General features: G+C 44.3%; 1 protein-coding gene across 1 annotated transcript in view; it reads left to right on the top strand.

Annotated features, from left to right (window-relative positions):
- Positions 1-11360, top strand: part of CFAP53 (cilia and flagella associated protein 53) — a 31626-nt gene extending 20266 nt beyond the window's left edge. Inside the window, exons 5-8 of the mRNA XM_050944736.1 lie at positions 3239-3457; positions 6890-7106; positions 7645-7747; positions 10567-11360. Of these exons, the coding sequence (XP_050800693.1) occupies positions 3239-3457; positions 6890-7106; positions 7645-7747; positions 10567-10795 (768 nt within the window). The 3' untranslated portion in view covers positions 10796-11360. The remainder of the gene's footprint in view (positions 1-3238; positions 3458-6889; positions 7107-7644; positions 7748-10566) is intronic.
- The last annotated feature ends 10306 nt before the right edge of the window (positions 11361-21666 follow it).

Here is a 21666-nt window from a genome sequence, read left to right as displayed (position 1 = left end):
CCGAAGCTGAGGGCTCAGCTACTCTTTCCACTGAGTGGTTACATGATGCTGTTAACTTTTTCTTCAGCCTCCTCTGAAGATGTATTGTAAACATGAATTTACCCATGTACGTCTCCATTTTCAAAAGTGAATAGTGATTGTTTTTGGGTGCCCAACTTGAGACATCTTAAAGGGGCCTGATTGAGACATGCTAAGGCATCTTTAAGGTGTCTCAGGTTAGGCACCCAAAAACTGAGGTAGCCAGAAACCACTTGTCACTCTTGAATTAGTCTTTATTATTTACCCACATTGCCTTCTTTTCCCCCATTTTAGTGATAAATGTAGTGCTCCTGGAAGTGGCAATGGTCATGCTAGTCTGACCAGGTGTTGGGCAAGCACTACACAAGTTTCCCTGTACATCTCTTCCATTGCACTTCAGTCCTCACTTGCTATAAGACTGTCAGTTTTTTAACATATTTACAGTGTTTCAATACCACAACTATACAAACATATGTAGAATAAACACTGTGGATCAAATTTGACCTCATTCTCATGCAATTACACTGAAGATAGAATTTGGCCAAAAACCTGTATAAACTGCCTCCTCCTCCAATAACTTGCCATTACTCTGTATCATTCTTCTCTCTTTAACTGTTCAACATCATCATCATACGTGGAGTGACTCAGATACAGTGATTTCTGATATTTTTATTATTTTTACAGTGCTCAAAAATGTGCTGGACTCTTCCCAGTTCAGATTAACAGACTCCATCTCTGCCCTGGAGCGCTTACATTGCCAACAGTAACTTTGAAGCTGAATTGCAGGCTCAGTGCACAGTTTATGTCCCAGCATGGTATCCAGTTATTTTCTTAAAAAGGGGAGCTTTTCCACTGTGTAGGAAAGATAGGAAGTATGGCAAGAGACCACTCTGGCTTAACCAAGAGATCTTCAATGATCTAAAAATCAAAAAGGAATCCTACAGAAAGTGGAAAGTAGGTCAAATTTCACAGGATAAATATAAACAAATAGCACAAGTATGTAAGGACAAAATTAGAAAGGCCAAGGCACAAAACAAGATCAAACTACCTAGAGACAAAGGGTAACAAGAAAACATTCTACAAATGCATTAGAAGCAAGAGGAAGACCAAGGATAAGGTAGTCCTGTTACTCAATGGTGATGGTGGGGGAATAACAAAAGAAAATGTGGAAGTGGCAGAGGTGCTTAATGACTTCTTTGTTTTGGTTTTCATCAATAAGGTTGGTGGTGAGTGGACATCTAACATAGTGAACGCAAGTGAAAATGAGGTAGGATCAGAAGAGGCTAAAATAGGGAAAGAAAAAGTTAAAAATTACTTAGACAAATTAGATGTCTTCAAGTCACCAGGGCCTGATGAAGTGCATCCTAGAATACTCAAGGAGCTGACCGAGGAGATATCTGAGCCATTAGCGATTATCTTTGAAAAGTCATGGAAGATGGGAGAGATTCCAGAACACTGGAAAAGGGCAAATATAGTGCCAATCTATAAAAAGGGAAATATGGACAACCCGGGGAATTACAGACCAGTCAGTTTAACTTCTGTACCCGGAAAGATAATGGAGCAAATAATTAAGCAATCAATTTGCAAACATCTAGAAGATAATAACGTGATAAGTAACAGTCAGCATGGATTTGTCAAAAACAAATTGTGTCAAACCAACCTGATAGCGTTGTTTAACAGAGTAACAAACCTTGTGGATGGGGGGAAGCAGTAGATGTGGTATATCTTGACTTTAGTACAGTAACTCCTCACTTAAAGTCATCCTGGTTAACGTTGGTTTGTTGTTACGTTGCTGATCAATTAGGGAACATGCTCGTTTAAAGTTGTGCAGTGCTCCCTTCTAATGTCGTTGGGCAGCCACCTGCTTTGTCCACTGCTTGCAAGAAGAGCAGCCCGTTGCAGCTAGTTGGTGGGGGCTCGAAACCAGGGTGGACCAGCAGCCCCTCTATTAGCTCCCCGCTCCCGTAAGTTCCCTGTTTCCCTGTGCTGCAGACTCCTAGCAGGCTAGCAATTGCCGGCTTTCAGCTGTCCCTCCCACAACTGCCATGTGCTGCTTCTGCCCTCTGCATTGGAGCTGCTTCCAGAGACTCCTGCTTGCTGTATATGTATAGTCTTTTGTCTCGTGAAAAAGTTTCCCTGGAACCTAACCCCCTCATATACATTAAATCTTATGGGGAAATTGGATTCACTTAACATTGTTTCGCTTAAAGTCACATTTTTCAGGAACATAACTACAACGTTAAGTGAGGAGTTACTGCAAAGCTGTTGATACTGGTTCACATGACTTCATAAACTAACTAGGGAAATGCAACCTAGATGGAGATATTATAAGCTTGGTGCAAAACTGGTTGGAAAACCGTTCCCACAGAATAGTTATCAGTGGTTCACAGTCATGCTGGTAGGGCATAATGAGTGGGGTCCCACAGGGATCAGTTCTGGATCCGGTTTTGTTCACAATCTTCAGTTATTTAGATAATGGCATAGAGAGTACATCTATAAAGTTTGCAGATGCTACCAAGCTGTGAGGGGTTGCAAGTGCTTTGGGGGATAGGGTTATCATTTAGAATGGTCCTGACTTACTGGAGAAATGGTTCAAAGTAAATAGGACGAAATTCAATAAGGACAAAGGCAAAAGGAGGGAACAATCAGTTGCACACATACAAAATGGGAAATGACTGCGTAGGAAGGAGTATCTGGAAAGGGATCTGGGAGTCATAGTGGACCACAAGCTAAATATGAGTCAACCGTGTAGCGCAGTGGAGATACATCAGTGAAAATTCAGAGTAACAGGAAGCAAAGATTGGCTCTATTATTAGAAAATGGCTATAGTTAATATTTATTGCACACAGATTCTTTTGTCTGAAAATTTTGAAGTGTTCAGATACAAATAATGAATTGATGCTACTCTTGATTTGCAACAATGTATGAATCATTACCCATCATAAGTATTTAGAGAGCACCAATCCCCCCATTTGGCAATGAAACATACATGATAATTAGAAAATCTTGAATTCTAATGAATAATATGCTAAAATATTAATGCTTTAATAACCATATTAGATGACAATAGTAAATCTGAAATCCCCTTGCATCAGCAAACAAAATCTTCAATATTTATCTTCCCATTTATATGTTCCAGTTAAAAAAAAAAAGATGGATGGGATTAGTTTAAGTTATACAGTGATCTTGCAAGGTAGCTACTCTTCTTTTATTGTTGCAGGAAGAGGAAATGAAGCTGTTTAAACTAGAAAATGAGCGGGTTCAGATGGAGAAATTACAGAAACAGAAGGAACACAGGGACATGTTGATCAGTTCAGCTCGGGCAAAGATGAAGCGTCTTAATCAGGAAAAACAAGAGGAACTTGCTCTAGACATGAAGATCCTAGAACGATTTTCCCATGAATCCCAGGAAGACACAGAGGGAAAAAATCAAAGAAAAGTAAGAGCAAAGGGCATTTGATCTTTTTCAAATTGTGTCTGATCTCCTGATTTGGACTAATTCCATTGACCTCAATGGCGTTACATAGGTGTGAGATTGGAATCAAGCTCTATTCTGTTTATAAATTGATTTTTTTTTTGAAATCTTTTTATATTTTATTAAGGTCTTTGACTGCATATTTCATTGATTCTTGCCTGCGCTGTACTTTTCTAAAGGAGCCTGCTGTCATGTTAAAGAGGGAAACATTTTAAAATGAATAGCATTAGTTAGATTTGCACTTGACCAGATTAGAGGTCTGGGGCAAAGGATGAATCCCAGAGGATCATGGAATCTAATCTGGTCTGACCCACATGCTGCTTCTACTGTGTTCAAGTCAGTGGCTCTTTTGGAGCTTTACACAACCTGGCTGGGAATATAAATTAGAAAGTCTAATGCTAAGCTTTCTGCAGTTTCATGGATGTTGTTGACTGGATATTTGTAACTGCAGAGAAAAATAAATCTTATTTAAACTGAACTGAAATGTATTTAAATACTAACAAAATTGTTTAAAATCTTTAATTATTAGCTAGATATAAGTTTGCAATTGAAATGCTTTAAATGGCACAAGCTGACTTGAATTCAGACTTCTCTGTCTTTACTACAAATTCACTAGCACTTAAGGTTCAGTCTTGCATTGTGCTTTTGGGTTTTTGCTTTTTTATGATTTATAAAGATAGCCTGCAGGAAAAAAGGGAAGGGAATCCTGCTATTTATCTCCAGCTTCCTTTCCTAGTATTGAAGGGATGTTTCTGTTAAAGTTCAATACCTGTCCCCTTCAGTTAAGGTGTTAGAGCTCATAATAAACATCTCTGTTTCCTGAAAACATCTGAGTTCAAGAAACCTGCTATTTCTTAAATTAAAAACAAGTAGATTCACGACCGCCTGGAAACAAAAAAAATCTTTTGCATGTTACCATTAAAGTTGAGCAAGGAAGTGCACTCTTTACTCTGCTTTAGGTGTTTATAAGCTAGTGCATGTTAGGGAAATGCTGCAAATATTTCCTGCATTCATAGCATTGGTTCCGTTCCACTGGGGTTAGGCAACAGCGGGAACCCTGGTATAGAAAAGGTACAGGTCTGCCACTGGCATTTAAAGCACCATGTCAGTCAGACCTGTTCAGAGCAAAGTTAGATGACCTGGTGCTTAAAACACTGGTGGTACCCAGCATTGCTAGCAGTAGTGGAGCTGAACTGGTGTTCTTAACAGTGGGAGGTTTTTGCTTTCAGCATAGACAAGACTGGTAAAGTTAATGGCTGTTACAAGAAAAAGTCAGAGTCCTAAACTCAGATTCTGGCACGTAATTGAAAGAAAAAATAATTTTGAACTATGTAGTTAGAAAATGTATGTATTTGTATGAATGAGTCTATGTATTCTGTAAGTGATTTACCCTAGGATTTTAAGGAGTTTTTTCATATTTAAAAGCACAGCAGTTTACTTTCAAAATAGGGCTAGAGAGTCCTTAGAAGATAGGTTGTTGTACTAAAAGTCACTAGTCTGGGTTCTATTCCTGGCTTTGCCACAAAGCTGCTGTGTTACTTTGGGCAAGTTACTTCATTTCTCAATGCCTAAGTTTCCCCTGCTGCAAAATGGGGATCATGATTACAAAAAAAAAGGTAAAGAGCTTTGAGATCTACAGAAGAAAGTGCTATAAATGAACTAAGTTGGATCATGCTGGCTCAAATTATTCTTCTGTGTTCAAATTTACTATCTAGATTCATCAATTCAAAATATTACATTATGCTTTATGAAACTTTTTTCTTGATTTCATCAAAAATGTAAATTTTAGCCTAATGATGCTTCCGACGCTAAAGAAAGGTTTTCAGTCTTGGTAAGATGCAATAATGCTGGAAATATTTCATGAATTTGAACTGAGTTTTGTTTCAAATTCAGGTTTAATTTATTTTTACAGTAATTGGCCAAGCTTTTGAATGTAGGAACTCACCTTGATGGCATTTCTCTGTTTGTATGTAATGCAATAACTTTTGAATGCCACATCCAACCAATTCCAAAATGTCAGGGAGTGTTGTGAGTGTCAAGGGACAGAATCCTATTAAAAATGGAAAAACTGGCAGGGGGGGATAGAGGATTGTGACAGGGTGTACAAACCCTGCACCAGGCAGGAAGGAGTTAAGGAGTTGCTCTTGGCTGCTGTGGCCTGCCCTGCCACATCTGCAAGTCCTATCAGGAATGGAGAAGGGGTTTGACACTGGGGAAGCTCACTACCTCCTGGGCAGCTCTGGGTGGAGAGCAGAGTGCTGAGCTTCCCACCTCCCAGGGAGAGGCCTGGAAGAGAGCAGAGTCTAAAAGAAGTCCCCTGAGGTGAAGGGCCCTGTATCCTGTTCCTTGTGCTAAGGAGCCAGTGTACTTTGAGCCATACCCTTCAGAGTGCTATTGAGCACCCCACTTGAGTGACTGGACAGAGTGAGCATACAATTCTGTCACCTCCCCAAGAGGCCCTGTTGAAGGACCAAAACCCTGCCGGAGAGACACAGAGCCCATTGCATCTGATCAGCAGACCTATCAGCTTCAGAGGGGAATACACACAGCCACTGCCAATGTTGGGGGGAAAGCAATGGTATGGGGAAAAGGGAAACCTGGGAGGGACACAGGGCCCCTGCCACCAGGCAAAGGGGCAGCAAACAGAGCCCTTCGCATGTCAGAGGAATGAGGGACGTTGGTATGGGGGAAGGAAGGAGTGTGGAGAACACAGAACCCCTGGCATGATGGAGAGGTGGGGGAGTCCCTGAAATAGAGGGAGGGTAGCACACACAGAGTTTATGCAGGCTGTGGAGGGATGCAAAGAGCCCCTGCTGTGTACAATGAGCTCATCCTACAGATACTATGAAGTGCACAACTCTCTGGTAAGAATACTTTTCAGTGATAGGGCGTGATTCTCTTCTCATATCAGTGTAAATCCAGTATAAATCCTTTTGAACTCAATGGAATGACCAGTGTAAAACTGGAGCACAAAGTGATTAAGTGACAGTGAGATGTGGCAGTTTGGAAAAGAAGCCAAGGGCATGTCTGTGCTGCATCTGGGAGCAAGCCTCCCAGTCCTGCTCAGCTGACATCTACTAGTAGAGCTCATGCTAGTGTGCTAAAAACAGCTGTGTAGATGGTGCCGCTTTGGCTGGGAGCTTGGGGTCTGAAGTGTAGGGTGGCTTGAGAAGCCAAGCTCCAGCCTGAGCCACAACATCTACACAGCTGTTTTTAGTGCACTCGCGCAAGTCTGTGGACCCAGGCTGGGAGTCTTGCTCTCAGATGCAGCATAGACATGCTCCCAGTCTTTTTCCTAGTCCACCACCAGACACTGCTTCCCATTAATAAAATTACTTTTGAAATGCCTTTTTGAGCTAGCTTTTTGAAAGTCTATATACTGTCTACATTTTGTAGCAAGAGCTGTTCAAGGAGCAGCAGATGTATCGGGAATATCTGGCTCAACAATTGGAAGAGGAGATGCGTCGAGAGAAAGAAATGGACAGGCTTCTAGAGGAAGAGATGGAGAAGTCTTGGACCAAGAAGGCTGAGCAAATGAGATTGGAAAAGGAAGCTAGGAAACGGCTAATGAAAGATGTCCTGGATACAAGACGACTGCAGATTGAGGAGAAGTGTAAGAAATTTCAGCACAATTAGTCTGTGGGTCAAGTACTGCCCAGGGTAAAGTGAATGCAAGTTCTGTCATAGTCAATTGAGATGGCACAAGCTTTCCCTGAAAGCAGAATTTGGCCCCAAGTGCATGTGGGGGACAAATGGAGGACCCTGGTATGGGGTCGAGAGGGGGGCACACAGAATTGGGGACACATACTGCATAGATATTATTACAACAGATAAGATAGTGCTATTGCATTAGGGCCCAATCCTACAGCCTTTACTCATGCTAGTTATCCCATTGACATGAGTGAAACAAAGACTAATCAAATAAAGACTGTAGGAGTAAGCCTTTATTTCAGAATATTCTGAAATTGTATATGTGAAATCTTCTCTTCTAAGTGACAGTTGTGGGTGGAAAAATACCAACAACATCTCTCCTATTGCTTTTGTGCCTTTCCAGAAGCAGCAAGACTCAAGCCTGCCATTTAGAATAAGCTATTTGGGTTTAAGTTTACATTCTTCCAAGGTTAGCAGTGCATTTATTTTTTCTTTTGCAGTGGAGAGAAATGCAAAGCAGCAGGAAGAACTTGCCCAGGACAAGAAACTATTAGCTGAAGCCATTAAAGAACTCAATTCTATAGAAAAAGAAAAATATTTAAGGTATGTTTTCCTTCTGATATCAGTAAGTTTTGTAATAAAGTTGAGTCTTAAGCTCTTCAGAGTTGAATAATTCTCATTCTGAAGTAGCAGTGTAATAGCAATGGGCTTTATTCTGCACAAATTTTCTCTGCAGATGCTATACTGTGTAGCCAATTTGCTATTGACTATTCAGTAGTACCTATGTTATACTGAAATTGGTATTACACAACCACCCAAACCTGATTGTTCATACACAGTTGTATTCCACCAAGTGTAATTGTCTTGAGCTTACTGGTTGTTTTTAGTAAGTACATACCCATATGTTGAGTTTTGAGAGATTAATTCAACTACTTAAGCATAAGAGTTGGAATGTTCTGGCTTATTGCAAAATTCAGTCCACCCTTGAAGAATATCGACTGACAGTGCATTCAGGCATTGAAACACAAGACCACACCATCTGAACAAATACTCACTAGCTTATGCTTGCCTGAGGAAAGAGTACTAGTACTTAGCACTTTCTGAAATACAGTGGTTCTAGATGTCATGTACACAGGCCTTCCTTTACAGTTTCATTTTACTATCCATAATGTTTTATCCACTTGATTCCTTTTCCATACTGTTGCCCACTCTGATGCTTATTTGAAGAAAATAATGGAGTAGCCCCTTCCAGAGCCAATATCTGTTTCATTCCATGGTGTTTTGGCAACAGCTTTACGGTTAACAGAAAAGTTCTCAGACCATCTCTAGGCTTTGGTGGCAGTCACACTCTGTGGAGGAAGAGGTGCTGGCCATATCACTGTTTTGTCAGTGTCAGGAAGCAGAGTCTTGCCACGTGGCTCACACAGCACCTCATTAATGCACTGGTTTTGAGGAAACTGTTGACACTTAAGTACCATGGTGATGGATGCTTTAAAAATACCCGAGGTAGGTAGTTGGGCTGTTCAAACAGCACTCCAGAGGATACCAAAGGTTAAGTGCAGGTCTTGGGATAGAACTCACTTTCTTCTCCCAAGCCATTTCTCAGAGTAATGTTAGCATAAGGCCATGGCAGGAATCTCTGGCCTGCCTTCTTATGTTGAAGTACATAATAGAGTTATCTTAAAAACAAGAGATGGAAAATTGGATATTAAGGTGCTGCAGGCATGAAACATAGCCAGATAAAAACCTAGACCTAACAATTAAGTATATTCTATATAATCCTCTGTCATCTCCTTACCACAATAACAGACAGATAAAGAGTTAGAGATTTTGGGGGGGGGGGGGGGGGAAGCATACAACTTGTTATTTGATTAATGATTGTTTGTTCACTGATCATTGTTTGTTAAGCACTGAGATTGTACTCTGATTTATAAGACACAGTAAAGACATATTGTGCCCTGTAGACGGGTTCCGCCGGGGCTCGACCCTCCCTGAGGGGGAGGGTAGCCACACTGGCCTCGATGTCTTCCCTGCGATTACAGTCTGCTCTGGCCTTTCGGCAGGTCAGAGCAGTGACAAAGTCAAAGGGGGCCCAGCCCTTGGTTTGGGCGGGGCACCAACACAGTTCTAAGTAGGTCTGGCCCTTTGGAGCAGGGTAGAGCACCAAACACGCAGTTACAAGTGGCTCTGTCCCTTTGGGGCGGGGCAGGGCAGAGCAGTGGCAAAGTCAAAGGGGGCCCAGCCCTTGGTTTGGGCAGGGCACCAAACACAGTTTAAACAGCTACAGGCCTCTCCAACTGGGAAGAGGGAGAATCTGCCACCCGGTTACGGGTGGCAGGGGGAACGCAGGCCCACCCACTCCTCTGCGTTCCAGTCCGGGGCCCTGGTAGCGGTTGTCACCGCTACTGGTGGTCAGTGGGGGTCCTGACCGCAACACACTGACATGGGCAACGGTAGCTCTGCAGCCTGACTGGAGTCAGCTGCCCCCGGGCTACTTCCTAATTCCCCCTCTATTCCTACCTGGTCCGGGGCCTCTGTTCCAGAGACGTCCAGGACCATCGGTTCCTCCCAATCCGGGCTGGGCGGCAGGTCCGGTAGGGTTTCGGGGAAGTCGGGCCACGCCTGGTGTGGGGGCTCCTCGGGGCCATAGTAGGGGCGAGGCAGTTCTGGCGGCTCCTCGTCGTAGTAGGGGCGAGGCAACTCTGGCGGCTCCTCGTCGTAGTAGGGGCGAGGCAACTCTGGCGGCTCCTGGTCTCGGCCTCTGGCTCGGGCAGCCTCCCAGTCACGAGCAGCAGCAGGCACATCTGCTCCTGCCGGTGGCTGAGCCGCAATTGAAGGCTGGGGCCCGGCTTTTATTCTTCCGGGTCGCCGCCTGACCCTTTGAGGGGCGGGACTTCCGCTCAGCGGCCCTGCCCCCATGGATGACTGACGGGGCTCAACCCTCCCTGAGGGGGAAGGGAGCCACACCGCCTCGCTACATGCCCCCAAAGAGTTTACCGTTTATTAAAATATGGTGGTTATTCATTAGGAAAGTAGTTAATGATAACAAGTAGGAGTTTTAAGCAGTATTTCACAGAAGATTGTTCAATGATACCTCAAGAAATCTGAGCTGTTAATTCTCTATCTTTAACTTCTAAGAGTAGGTCTCCACTACCCATGTCACAGCACTGCCACTGCATGCTTTATCGATAGGGAAGAGCTCTCCCGGCGATAAAAAAATAACCAACCCAAATGAGTAGTGGTAGCTGTATCACCAGGAGTGTAGCTCCTGGCAATAAAGCGCTGTCTATACTGGTGCTTTTCAGTGCTAAAACTTTTGTCACTCAGGGGTGTTTTTTCACACCCCTGAATGACTGAAGTTTAGCGCTGAAAGTGGCAGTGTAGACACAGCCTAAATGAGACATTTGCCATGTCATTTGCAGACAAATGCAGGAGGCAAAGGCATATCGGGAGCAGCTGCAGGCTCAAATTACCTATCAGCAGCAGGCCCACATTGCTGAGGAAGAAGAGAAGCAGCGAGAATATGAATCAGGACTAGCAGCAGAGAGAGTGTACCAAGAAAAGATGAAAGACATTCTATCAAGACCCTACATGAAACTAGCAGAAATCCATCCCTTGAGAAGAAAACTAATGTCTAATCTGCAAGTATAGCATTTACTTACTGTCATGTATACAACTTCAGCTCCCTTTAGACTGTATTTAAAACAGTATATATGAATTTTTACTTTTCATACTAATATATATATCTGGTTCCATTATCCCTGTATTTGTATGCAAATCATTTTAAGGACCATATATGTATAAGAATTAGACATCTTTTTAAAGGGCTATTTTTTCCCCTTTGGATTTTCTTTGAGACAATAACTTTTCCTCCATTTAGATTCAGAAATTTTTACATTTTAAATAAAACATGGTGTATGAATAGCATCTCTGAAATGAACTGTATGTAAGTGTTTCTCAAAAATCTACAGAAAGGCATATTTGTAGAAGAATTTCAGGAAACTTTAATTGGGCCATACAAATAGTTCAGCTTTTAAAGGGTCATTTTAATTATGTATTTAAACAAAAAACACTTGCTGCACATTTTTAGTATCTTCGAAAAATACGTAGTGTGTGTCCACTTTATTTCTGAGACTCTTTCAAAGGGATAGTAAACGTAAATCTTCATAGACCCCAGTGGCTAATAAAGATCTGTGGAACTTCAGGATCTCCAAAACTGATCTGTGAAATTATTGCTGGGAGAAATTTACTGCATAAGATGACTAAAATCGTGATTTCGTTCTAAAAGTGTTATTATCCACCTGTCTAGAGTTCAGTCCTGCATTTCTTGCATACCCAAGATGTTCACAAATACTTTATTTTGCTTGCACACGAGACAGAGGATCAGGCTGTGTTGCAGGGTGGTTGACCCCTTTAAGGGGAGTCAGGGCCTAACCTACCTGTGACAGGCTCCTGTAAGGGAGAAGGAGCCAACCCAGACACACATGGGTGTCTGTCTGGCAGGCAGGCAGCTAATGAGGCTGATAAAGGGATACCAGTGCTGGGGTGGGAGTTTCTGGAGACAGGGAGCTCTTGAGGAAATGTGCTCCTAAGAGAGCTGATAAGGAGAGCCCACAAGAGTAGGGAACCTAGAAGGTGTGCTCCTGGGGACAGGGAACTCCCAGGACAGCTGATCAGGAAGGCTCATGTAAGCAAAGACTCTAGATGTGCTTCTAGAGAGGGGAGATTTCTAAGGGCAGAGTTACAGCTGGCAGCCCTCCAAGAAGGCCTATTCCCTGCAAAAGCATCTCAGACAGTGGTGAGAAGCACAGCCCATCAAGAACTATGTGCTGTCCTAGAGAAGGGATTCAATTGATAGATCTCGGCCAACTCTGGCTCCAGGGAAGGATTCTACTGAGGTAGCAGCAAGAGGCCTGACTCCAGGGAAGAGTGCAGAGTCAAGAAAACTCTGCTGATAAAGAACCCTGGTAGAAGGAGAGGTGGACTCAGGTGGGAATAGATAAACTGTCTGACTCCCAGCTAAGACACCAGGTGTGCTTGTATTCTCGTTGGGACACTGATTCATAAACTAGACCTCTCAGAAAGGGTTCTGTTCCTTATGTAAAGCCTCACTGAACTTACTGATGGCACATTAGGGGAAACTGAGACAGAGAACACCTATCTACAGGCAGCGCAAGGGCCAGCGGCACACTCCATAACATACCACTAACAGGATGGTAAGATTCTTAAAGCAAAAAAACTGGAAAAATGTCAATACGTGGTTATATCCACCGCAGAAGAGTTTTGGCAGTGGGTTGATGGGAAGCTTCTCTTCTCCGTCTTTGGTTTCCATCCACAAGTCCTCCCCAATTAACACCTGCTTCCCCTTCAGAGTGGGGTGGCTGAAGAGTGACAGCTGCTGACTGAGGACCTAGCTTTGCAGGCAGCAGTGCAGAAGTAAGAGTGGTAATACCATACCATGCCATCCTTACACTTGTGCTACTGCTGGTGGCAGCTGTGCCTTCAGAGCTGGGATCCCAGCCAGCAGCCACTGCTCTATGGCTTCCCAGCCCTGAAGGCAGCGCCACCATCAGTAGCAGTGCAGAAGTAAAGGGAGTAGTACCATAACCCCCACCAACAACTCCTCCTTTTTGAATCGGGATCTCTACCTTTACCACAGTGTAAAATTTCAGATTTAAATAGCTGAAATCATGAAATTTATGATTTTCAAAATCTTATGACTGTTAAATTGACCAAAATGGGCTGTGAATTTGGTAGGGTTGTAAGCATGGGATAAATGTCCTTTCCTAGGGGGAAATCCTGCACCAACATCTATATATTTTTGCTAATGCCTTGTCATCCACGCCTCTGTCTGGGACTTAAAAAAAAAAAAAAAAAAAAAAAAAAAGGATTTTCTCTAGTGTTTTACTTCATGATTGATTATGTTTTAATAATGAACTGAGAGACACACAATGCTTTGTTTTTCTGTTGTATTTAGCTTAAAGGAAGGGACATACCTGGGTACAGTCTAGACTAATGAGCATCTGTGCCACCCTTGCACTGCAAACTTGGGTGCCTTACAATGCCTTCCTGAAGGAGTTCCCACATGGGCCACTCACAAACACCCTTCCAGTATGCAAACCACACCCTGAGTGTTTCTGTATAACTGCAGCCTGGGTTATACAGCAGGGTGACCCCAACATACTTCCAGTCTTAGATTTCCTCCCCAGAAATATATGTCCCAGCCCTCTCCTGGAAAATACATATTTATATAAAAGTCTGTTATTTTTGTAATAGAAATAACATGCACACATCTTGCCACCCTAAATGGAGTTTTCCAAGCACTTCAATTTATACACACTGGATTAGATAAAACAAGTTTATTAACTACATAGAGAAAGATGTTAAGTGAGCACAAGTAATAAGGCATAAAAGTCAGAAATGGTTACAAGAAAACTAAAGATAAAATGCAACTGGTGTCTAACTTAAACTATGTTAAATTCAAAGCAAGGTTTTCTCACCACATGCTCTCAGCAGTCTTACTGACTGAACTTCTTAGATCAGGACTCCTTCTCTAGACCAACAGCTTCTTACTTTGTCCCTGCAGGCTCAGTGAATCAATGTACAGGTGGGGAGCCTTGAGGCGTTTGTCCTTCCATTTTATAATTTCAGTCTCCATTTTGAAAAACATTTCCAGCTGGGTACCAGGAGACAAAAAGTCTCTAGGGAAGGATGTTCCCTGCCGCTTTTTTCTTCATCTGTTTGAGCTTCCTTTGGTTCCCTTCCTGCTTGATGCAAATTAAGCAGAGCACACATTCCTTGGTTTGAGACAGTTTGGAATATATGTTAACACTGCCATGCACTGGAATCTTATAACTTTACATACAATGTTGCCACACATATTTTATCAGGATGGTACCAATCAGCAAATTGAGTTTTCAAATGATACAAGGCATGCTTTGTACAATGATTATTACAATAGTATGTAGGATGTGAATACAGGGGTATGTTTTATTACAGCCCCCATATATAAGGCAGCAATCCAGTTCGTGAATGGATAAAATGGGAGGCCAAAGTCAGGGTACTTTATCCTAAAAAGAGAAGCACATTGCCTCAAGTCATAAAACAGGAGGTTGGACAATCCATCCTCCAACCTGCAAATGGTCTGGAGACGTCCAGGAAGGGAGGGAGTAATCAGCCAATAGAAAAGCCTCAAGCTATTCAATTTCCTAGTGTAGGCTAATATGGACCCATTCAGCTCAATGAGCTCTTTGAGCAACTCATAGCTGATGATGGATGAAATCAATGTGAAGAGCAAAACTTGGGCAGGAAAGATTCACTTTATACGCTTTGGACACACACACCCTTCTCTGCCCCCCAAAATGGAGGCTGAAACCAGAGAATGAAGACCTATTTGGCCAGAAGGAGGTGGATTAAAAGTTGGGCTCCTAACCAGTGGTGAGATTGTGGGGCAGGTAAGAAAGTAGTAGTTCTCTGCTCTAAGTCTATCCACAGTCCATGAGTTTCTGGATGTTTCTACTAAAACAAGTGGCACAGTGAACTAGTTAGGTATTACAGTCTTCACCACTAAAACCTCATTGAGATGCCTGGTGCAGGTAGCACCAGGTTTAGAATGAAGTGCTGCCTTCTTCCCATCACACACAGCCTGAGGACAACGGCTGAGAGAATTCTACCACACTAGGGTTGCCAGTCCTCCAGGATTGTCCTGGAGTCTCCAGGAATTAAAGATTAATCTTTAATTAAAGATTGTCATGTGGCAAAATCTCCAGGAATTCATCCAACCACATTTGGCAACCAGGAAGGCCAGTTTGGAATAGCTTTGTAGCCATGACTGCTATCATTGTTAATGAGGTGTAGGAGCAGCTGGGTCTCTTGTGCATTCCTTACTGGTGAAGGTAAGGCCTGTGAATCTATATGGTGGCCACTTAAGCCCTTTGACCATATTAAGTTACTGTTTGCAGCCTACCCTTCCACTCCTCCATGTAGAGAAGCCATAGCAGTTCTGCTGTGTCCAGACTTCCATTCATTTGGGGAGAGATGTTTGTGCAGTGTTGGGTTAGATTTATAATTTTTTGTAACCAAAAGGGCTGGAAACTTTCACTCTCTTGTTTTTAATATAAGTGCTTAGCTTGTGCAGAACCCCCTGGACCACTAGAGAAGAGCTGATAGAATGTATCACCATTGCATACTGGCTTATTCTTATCACGAATAGCAGACTTCTAAGGGTCTGTCTAGGCTGCAGCTGGGGGCATGCCTCTCAGCCCAGGCTGAGAGACACATGCTAGTTCTGCTCAAACTGGCATGCTCAGGGCTGGATTAACATTTTGTGGGCCCTGGCACCCAGGCCATTGCCCTGCCCCGAGGCCCTGCTCACCACGCGCTTCTCTCTGTCCCCGAGGTCCCGCCTGCCACTCACATGGAGGGTAGGGGGCAGAGGAGTGAGAGGTGGGCAGGGCCTCAGGGGCAGAGTGCGAGGGGCCCAGTGCCACAGTGCCATTGACACCATTGTAAACCCAGTACTGAGCATGCTAAGCAATGTGAATGTTACAGCGTCTTGGGCTAGCCATCCCAGTCCAGACCCAACAGGTTGAGTGAGGTTGTTCTTGGGTGGCTGATGGCTGTAGCTGGGCCCTGGTAGGCGCAACTATGTTGATGGAGGAATGCCTCCGTCCACATGGCTACATTTGCTCAGGGAGGTGGTCCTACACTGACTGAAAAACGCCTTCCGTCCATGTAGGCTGTATCTACAGTACAGGATTAGGCTGATATAGTCTCCACAGTGTAGACATACCATAGGAAACATACATCAAGTCATAAAATGAGTGACAATGAGAGCAAGATAAACCAGTTGCCAAGAATTAATTAGATCACTTATTAATTAATATATCAGTCACTATTCACAATGATGAGAAAATAACAATCAATCAGTAAAAATAATATTAGCGTGATGGGGCAGAGAGGCCCCGTATCAGCAGAGAAGGGGTTAAGGAGAGCCTATGAGCCCCGCTTTGCTCTACCTGCAGCCAGTGCCAAGCCTGGAGGAGGAATAAAAGGAGAGAATCTGGTTCAGTTCAGGCCTGACTGGGCAGGGAGGACGGAGCTCTGTCTGAAGGGAGCTTTGCTTGCAGACTTGCAAAGATAGTCCTGCTAGCCGGAGCAGCTACTGGGGAGGAACAGCGGTTTGGGAGCCAAGCTGGAAGGAAAGGGTAGGGGTGTACTGGAAGCTGGGGGACTGGCCCAATATTGAGTTACATTTGCTTTTTATTACTGTACATTTTGGGGTTGAGCTCCCCCCATATCCCCACCATCAGACACAGATAAGACTGAAGGGATGACTAGCTGGTGGACCAGAGCCTGCCTCAGTGGACTCCAGATATAGTCTTCTTCCCCCTGACCCCCGCTCCCCCAGGAGACCCTTGGCCGGGTTCGGGTGTCTGGAAGGTCACCACAAGGGGTCACTGTTCCAGCCACACTATTACAATTATATGTGTGTGTGTATACAAATACAGAGAAATAACCTTTTCAAAGCTAAAATGGAGGTTTGTTTAAAAAAACCAAACAAACCCTGATCAGAAACGTTTTCATAAAACTATCATCAAAGCTAAATGAATACCATATTTAGTTTGAACTTAATTATTCCCTTTCAGTGTTTGCATCTTTTCCATTGCAGTTTTTCAGGGTGTTTCTGAGGCAGCACAGCTCCATGCTGCCCTGTACTCAGGGCTGATTGTATAAACATCATCTAGCCTTAGATGTGTTAAGAATAAACTGCTTCTGTATGTGTTTTGTGTTCTCAGATTACAATGGGCACTGAACCAACAGTCTATCTATCTTTCAAGGAAACTCTATGGATAGATTCTTATCTCAGTTAGGTGTGTGAATCTAAAGTAACTTCATTGACCTTAGTTGAGTGACTCCAGGTTTATACTAGTATAAATGAGAGCAGAATCTGGCCTTGCAATTTTAGTCCTGCTGAGGCAATTTATAGCACTGGGTACTTCTCTCTTCAATTTTATCCTCCCCTGTTTCCACACACAAAAGCTCTGTGTGAACCTACAGACAGAAGAGAGAACACTACACCAAGCTTAGTCTCCCGTAATACTAACTACAAAGTAGAGTAGATGCTGCGTTTTGGTCAGTGCTTTGACTTCAGTAGACACATACAATAAGAATATGCTTCCCATGTGTAACTGGGTTAGGGATTGTTCATAAACTTGAGAATTCTGCAACCACCGAGAGAGGAAGGATAATTCAGTGGTTAGGCTGTTAGCCTGGGATTTGGGAGACGGTGATCAATTCCCTTCTCTGCTGCAGACTACACATGGGCCCCTGAGCAAGTCACTCTGTATCTCAATTCCCCAACTGTGGCAAATGGGAATAATAGAACTTTTCTACCTCACAGAGGTGCTGTGCAGAAAGCTACTTTAAAGATTGTGAGATACTACAGTGATGGGGGGCCATCAAAGTACTTGGATACATAGAAATCCCATGTTCACTGGTTCGGTGCAAATTATAGGTTCAGAAGAAGAAGCAAGATTCATATAGTTAAAACAAGTCTAAGGTGATGGTCAAAACTCCCAGAGATCTACTAGGTCCTAATCTTGCAGGCAAAACTCATGAATTTACCCAAGGACTCCAGGATCAGATTGTAGTGGATTCAGCTGCAGAAGACTTGAATTCCCACTTGGTAACTGGAAGGAGCGCAATGTAACGAAAATCTTCTGAGAGAAGGCATGTGTCTTGTGAACAGCACCAGCGGGTCTGGTGCCCTCATGGATCGCATACTTAAAGTGATTCCAGTTGGGATGGGCATGTTCCACCACAGTCAGCTGAACATCCGAATGTAGAGGCTGACAGCTGTAATAGCACTATGTAAATGCCCCTTAAAAATTCTGTCCAGCTGAACAATGCAGTGAGTGACATTTCATGTCAAGATTAAAGAATTTCAATTCCTTAGTCCTATTGATTTCCACCCCTTTCTAGTTCCTTTGATCTTCCTAGTTCCTGCAGTGAACCGGACAAGTGAATGCAGTTCAAGGTTTGCTCACACCTCATGTTCTAAACAACAATAACAATTATATGTTAAAATTATAGTATAAGTGATGTGCTGGGTCTAGGATTATACTAATCATCATGATATTGGCTAATACTTAATCTTTTTATAGTGATTTACAACTCCAAAGCCCCTTAAAGACATCATAACCTAACTAATCCTCGCATCACCCCCATTAGTCAACTATGTATTATTCTCCTCATGAAACTGTTGAACTGAAGACTCTTTTAAACTAAGCATTTAGTATTGGTACCAATTAGTGTACCTGTAATCTAGCCATGTTACTGCATAGCCAGTCCTTAGAACACACTTGGCAATAGTCAAGAAGAAGTCCGACTGTTTAGGATGCAGGTGTTTGAAGACTGTTTGCGCAGTCTTTACCTGTTGCGTGTGTACATAAGGACTGAGGCATTTAAATATACATTTTACTATTCCTTCATCATCAGAATAGCTGGACACCTCACATATGTTAATGAATTGATTATCACAACACTCTTCTGAAGTAGGGAAATATTATTATCCTTTTTACAGATGGGCAAGTGAGGCACAAAGAAGGTAAATGACTTTCCCAAGGTCACACAGGAAGTTTGTGGCAGAGCCAGGAACATAACTCAGATTTCCTAAGTCTCATACCAGTGTCTGAATCACAAGACCATAATGCTCTTAATGAGCTCTCTATAGCTACAGCTACACAAGAAGTGCTGCAGTGGTGCAGCTGTACCAGTGCAGCTGCGCTGCTGTAGCACTTCTGGTGGAGATGCTGTAAATTGATGGGACAGAGTTCTCTCGTCAGTTCAATTATTCCACCTCCCATGAGAGGGAGTAGCATTGTCAGTAGGAGAAGCTCTCCTGCCAAGATAGTGCTGTCTTACACCAGTACTTAGGTCAGTATAATTTACGTCGCTTAGGGGTGTGGATTATTTTGGCTGGGGGTGAGGGCTCTGGGTGGGACTGAGGATGATGGGTTTGGGGTGTGGGAAGGGGATCAGGGCTGGGGCAGAGGGTTGGGGTGGGGAGGTCGAGTGCTCTGGCTGGGATTTGGGCTCAGGGGTGGGACTGGGAATAAGAGGTTTGAGGTGCAGGGTGCCCCAGGGCTGCAGCAGGAAGAGAGAACTCCCCCCAGCCCTCTCTCGCCACAGCAGCCCAGGGCCGGGGGAGAGGCACCTCTCCCTGGTTGGAGCAGCTCCGGGCCTGGGAGAGAGGCGCCTTTCCCTGCCTGTGTGGCCCTTGATATCCTGCTGCGCAACTGCACAGCTTAGAGGAAACTTAGTCCTGGACCTCTCTGCGGCATTCAACACTGTTGACCACACACAAGTCAGTAACAATTGACATCTGTTGTGGACCTCCCTGCAGAACACCAGAATTTTCGGCATGAGAAACAGCAGGCGTCTACATTAACAGGGTGCAGCTGGGTTGGGTAATTTTTTTTTTTTCTGTTTTCCCCAACAGCACTGGCGGATCACTGAAGACCTAGCTGTGTGTTTTCCATCTGGTTTGAATTGTATTTGAATTTCGTGTATTGGTTTTGATTGATGGAAGGCATTGGTGGCTGGGTGGAATTACGGAAGACCAAGGGGAAAGTGAGGATGTACTCTGGGACAGCGAGGCTTGCTTTATTCCTTTGCTACATGGGCCTCCTGCTAGTGTTTGTGTTTTGTTGACCAGTTGCTGTAACTCTGGGTCTGAATAGAACCTTCTGGTCTGAAGGAAAAGAGAGATGGGCCACTAAAATGAAATGCAAGCAAATTCAGAAGTGAATCCCCCCTGTTGGGCCCCATCATGCATGCCCTCCCCCGTGGCTGTCTCTGGTACCCCTAGGAAAGGGCTCTGTGGAACAGATAACATAGCAATGGGCTGTCTTATCTTGTGTGGGAGCTGCAGGGGAAAAAACATTTATTCTAGCTGCTCCCTTGGCCCACTTTCCTCCTTGCCTGCCTGGTTTCCATTCCCAACCCCTGGTGGAGCTCACACCATATGGCTCCTGCAGTGCTTAAAGGACAGGGGATGCTGTCAGGCAGGCAGCTGAGCCTCCATTTGCATAGGCAGGGGAGATAGATGTGTGCATGACACCTCCCCCTCTCCCCCCTTAGACTCCACAGAGCTAAGGGGGAAGATCTGAGCCCCGTATCTATCACCAGCAAACCAAAGGCCTGATGTTCTGAGCCGCTGATCACCCTCTAACTTGGCTCCATTTGAAGTTGAGGGTGCTCATCACCTCACATGGTCCCAAAATGGCTCAGCTTTTTCCTTCTCTACGGTGACCATATTTCCCTATGCTGAATATGGGACGCCTGGTAAAATTACTTGTATTCCAGCAAGTTCAACAGCAATCAATCAGACCTATGCAGTACAAATTTGATCCCCTATTAAAAAGAAATAATCCATAGTTGGATTCTTTTTATTTACCTTCTTATCTTTAAGGCTTTAGGGTTCACATGCAAAGAGGTGACATACACACACACTCTCCAATACACCTCTCTCACACAGGGTGGGCGGGGGTGACCAATTGACTTGACCCTCCCTGCCTGGTGCTCTCCACCCTCCATGCATGGCTCAGCCTCAGGATGGACCCGCCTCTCCTGCTCCCTGGTACCATGTCTTCCTGAGGCAATCCATCCCCAGATTTCTGCCAGGGTTCACACTACAATGTGGCCAGCAGTAGCCTTTTGACACTCTGGGGGAGGGAAGGGACCGGAGTTGCTTCCACCACAGGGGAAGAAGAGATGGGGAAGGGATGACCTGGCCCATGTCTTTGCAGAGCTCACCTCTTCTCTCCCCCCACCCTTCCTGTCTGCACTTTTTTTTTTTTCCAGAGTTTAAAGGATTTTAATGACAACTTTGGAAAGAAACCTTGTGCTATATGGTAACACGCTAAAAGAGTGGGGTGGATTCCCTGGGCACATAACATAGACAGCCACAGCCCTTCTTAAACAAGAGATATTTGTTAGAGATGACAGCAGCATGCTACAGACAAAACATCTTGGTTGCAAGGCAGCTAACACCTCGAAGCTGCTGCTGGCCACCGACATAACCCAGCTGCCTCCTGTCCTCTGGCTACAGCATGGGCAGGAAGGGGTGAAGCCCTATGGATGCACTGTGCACCAGGGCCCAGGGCAGGAGCTTCAGAGAACCTGGTGAGAGAGGTGGCTCAGCACGGTAGGGTGCCTAGGGGATAAGCAGCCCCACGCTCCCTGGGAGCAGGACCCGGGAGGAGTGTGTGAAGAGGGTGCTATGGAGTCTGCAGTGTCGGGGCGTGAACAGGCTGGAAATTGCTTCTCCTCCCTGCCACTCTAGAGCTTAGCTGAGGGATGGAGAAGCTGTCTTGTGCCAGTGCTGTGCACAGCTTTGGACCACACAGGGCTCAGCTCCTCCTCACCAGTGCCTCAGGCTGTAGGGTCTTGGGTTTTCCCAGGGCACCGACCCAGCCAGAGGTGGTGGGGGAAGGAAGGCCTGCCATCCAGGCTGTTGG

This window comes from Gopherus flavomarginatus, chromosome 3 (assembly GCF_025201925.1).
Source record: "Gopherus flavomarginatus isolate rGopFla2 chromosome 3, rGopFla2.mat.asm, whole genome shotgun sequence".
Lineage (NCBI taxonomy): Eukaryota > Metazoa > Chordata > Testudines > Testudinidae > Gopherus > Gopherus flavomarginatus.
This window is presented reverse-complemented; position numbering and strand designations above follow the sequence as displayed.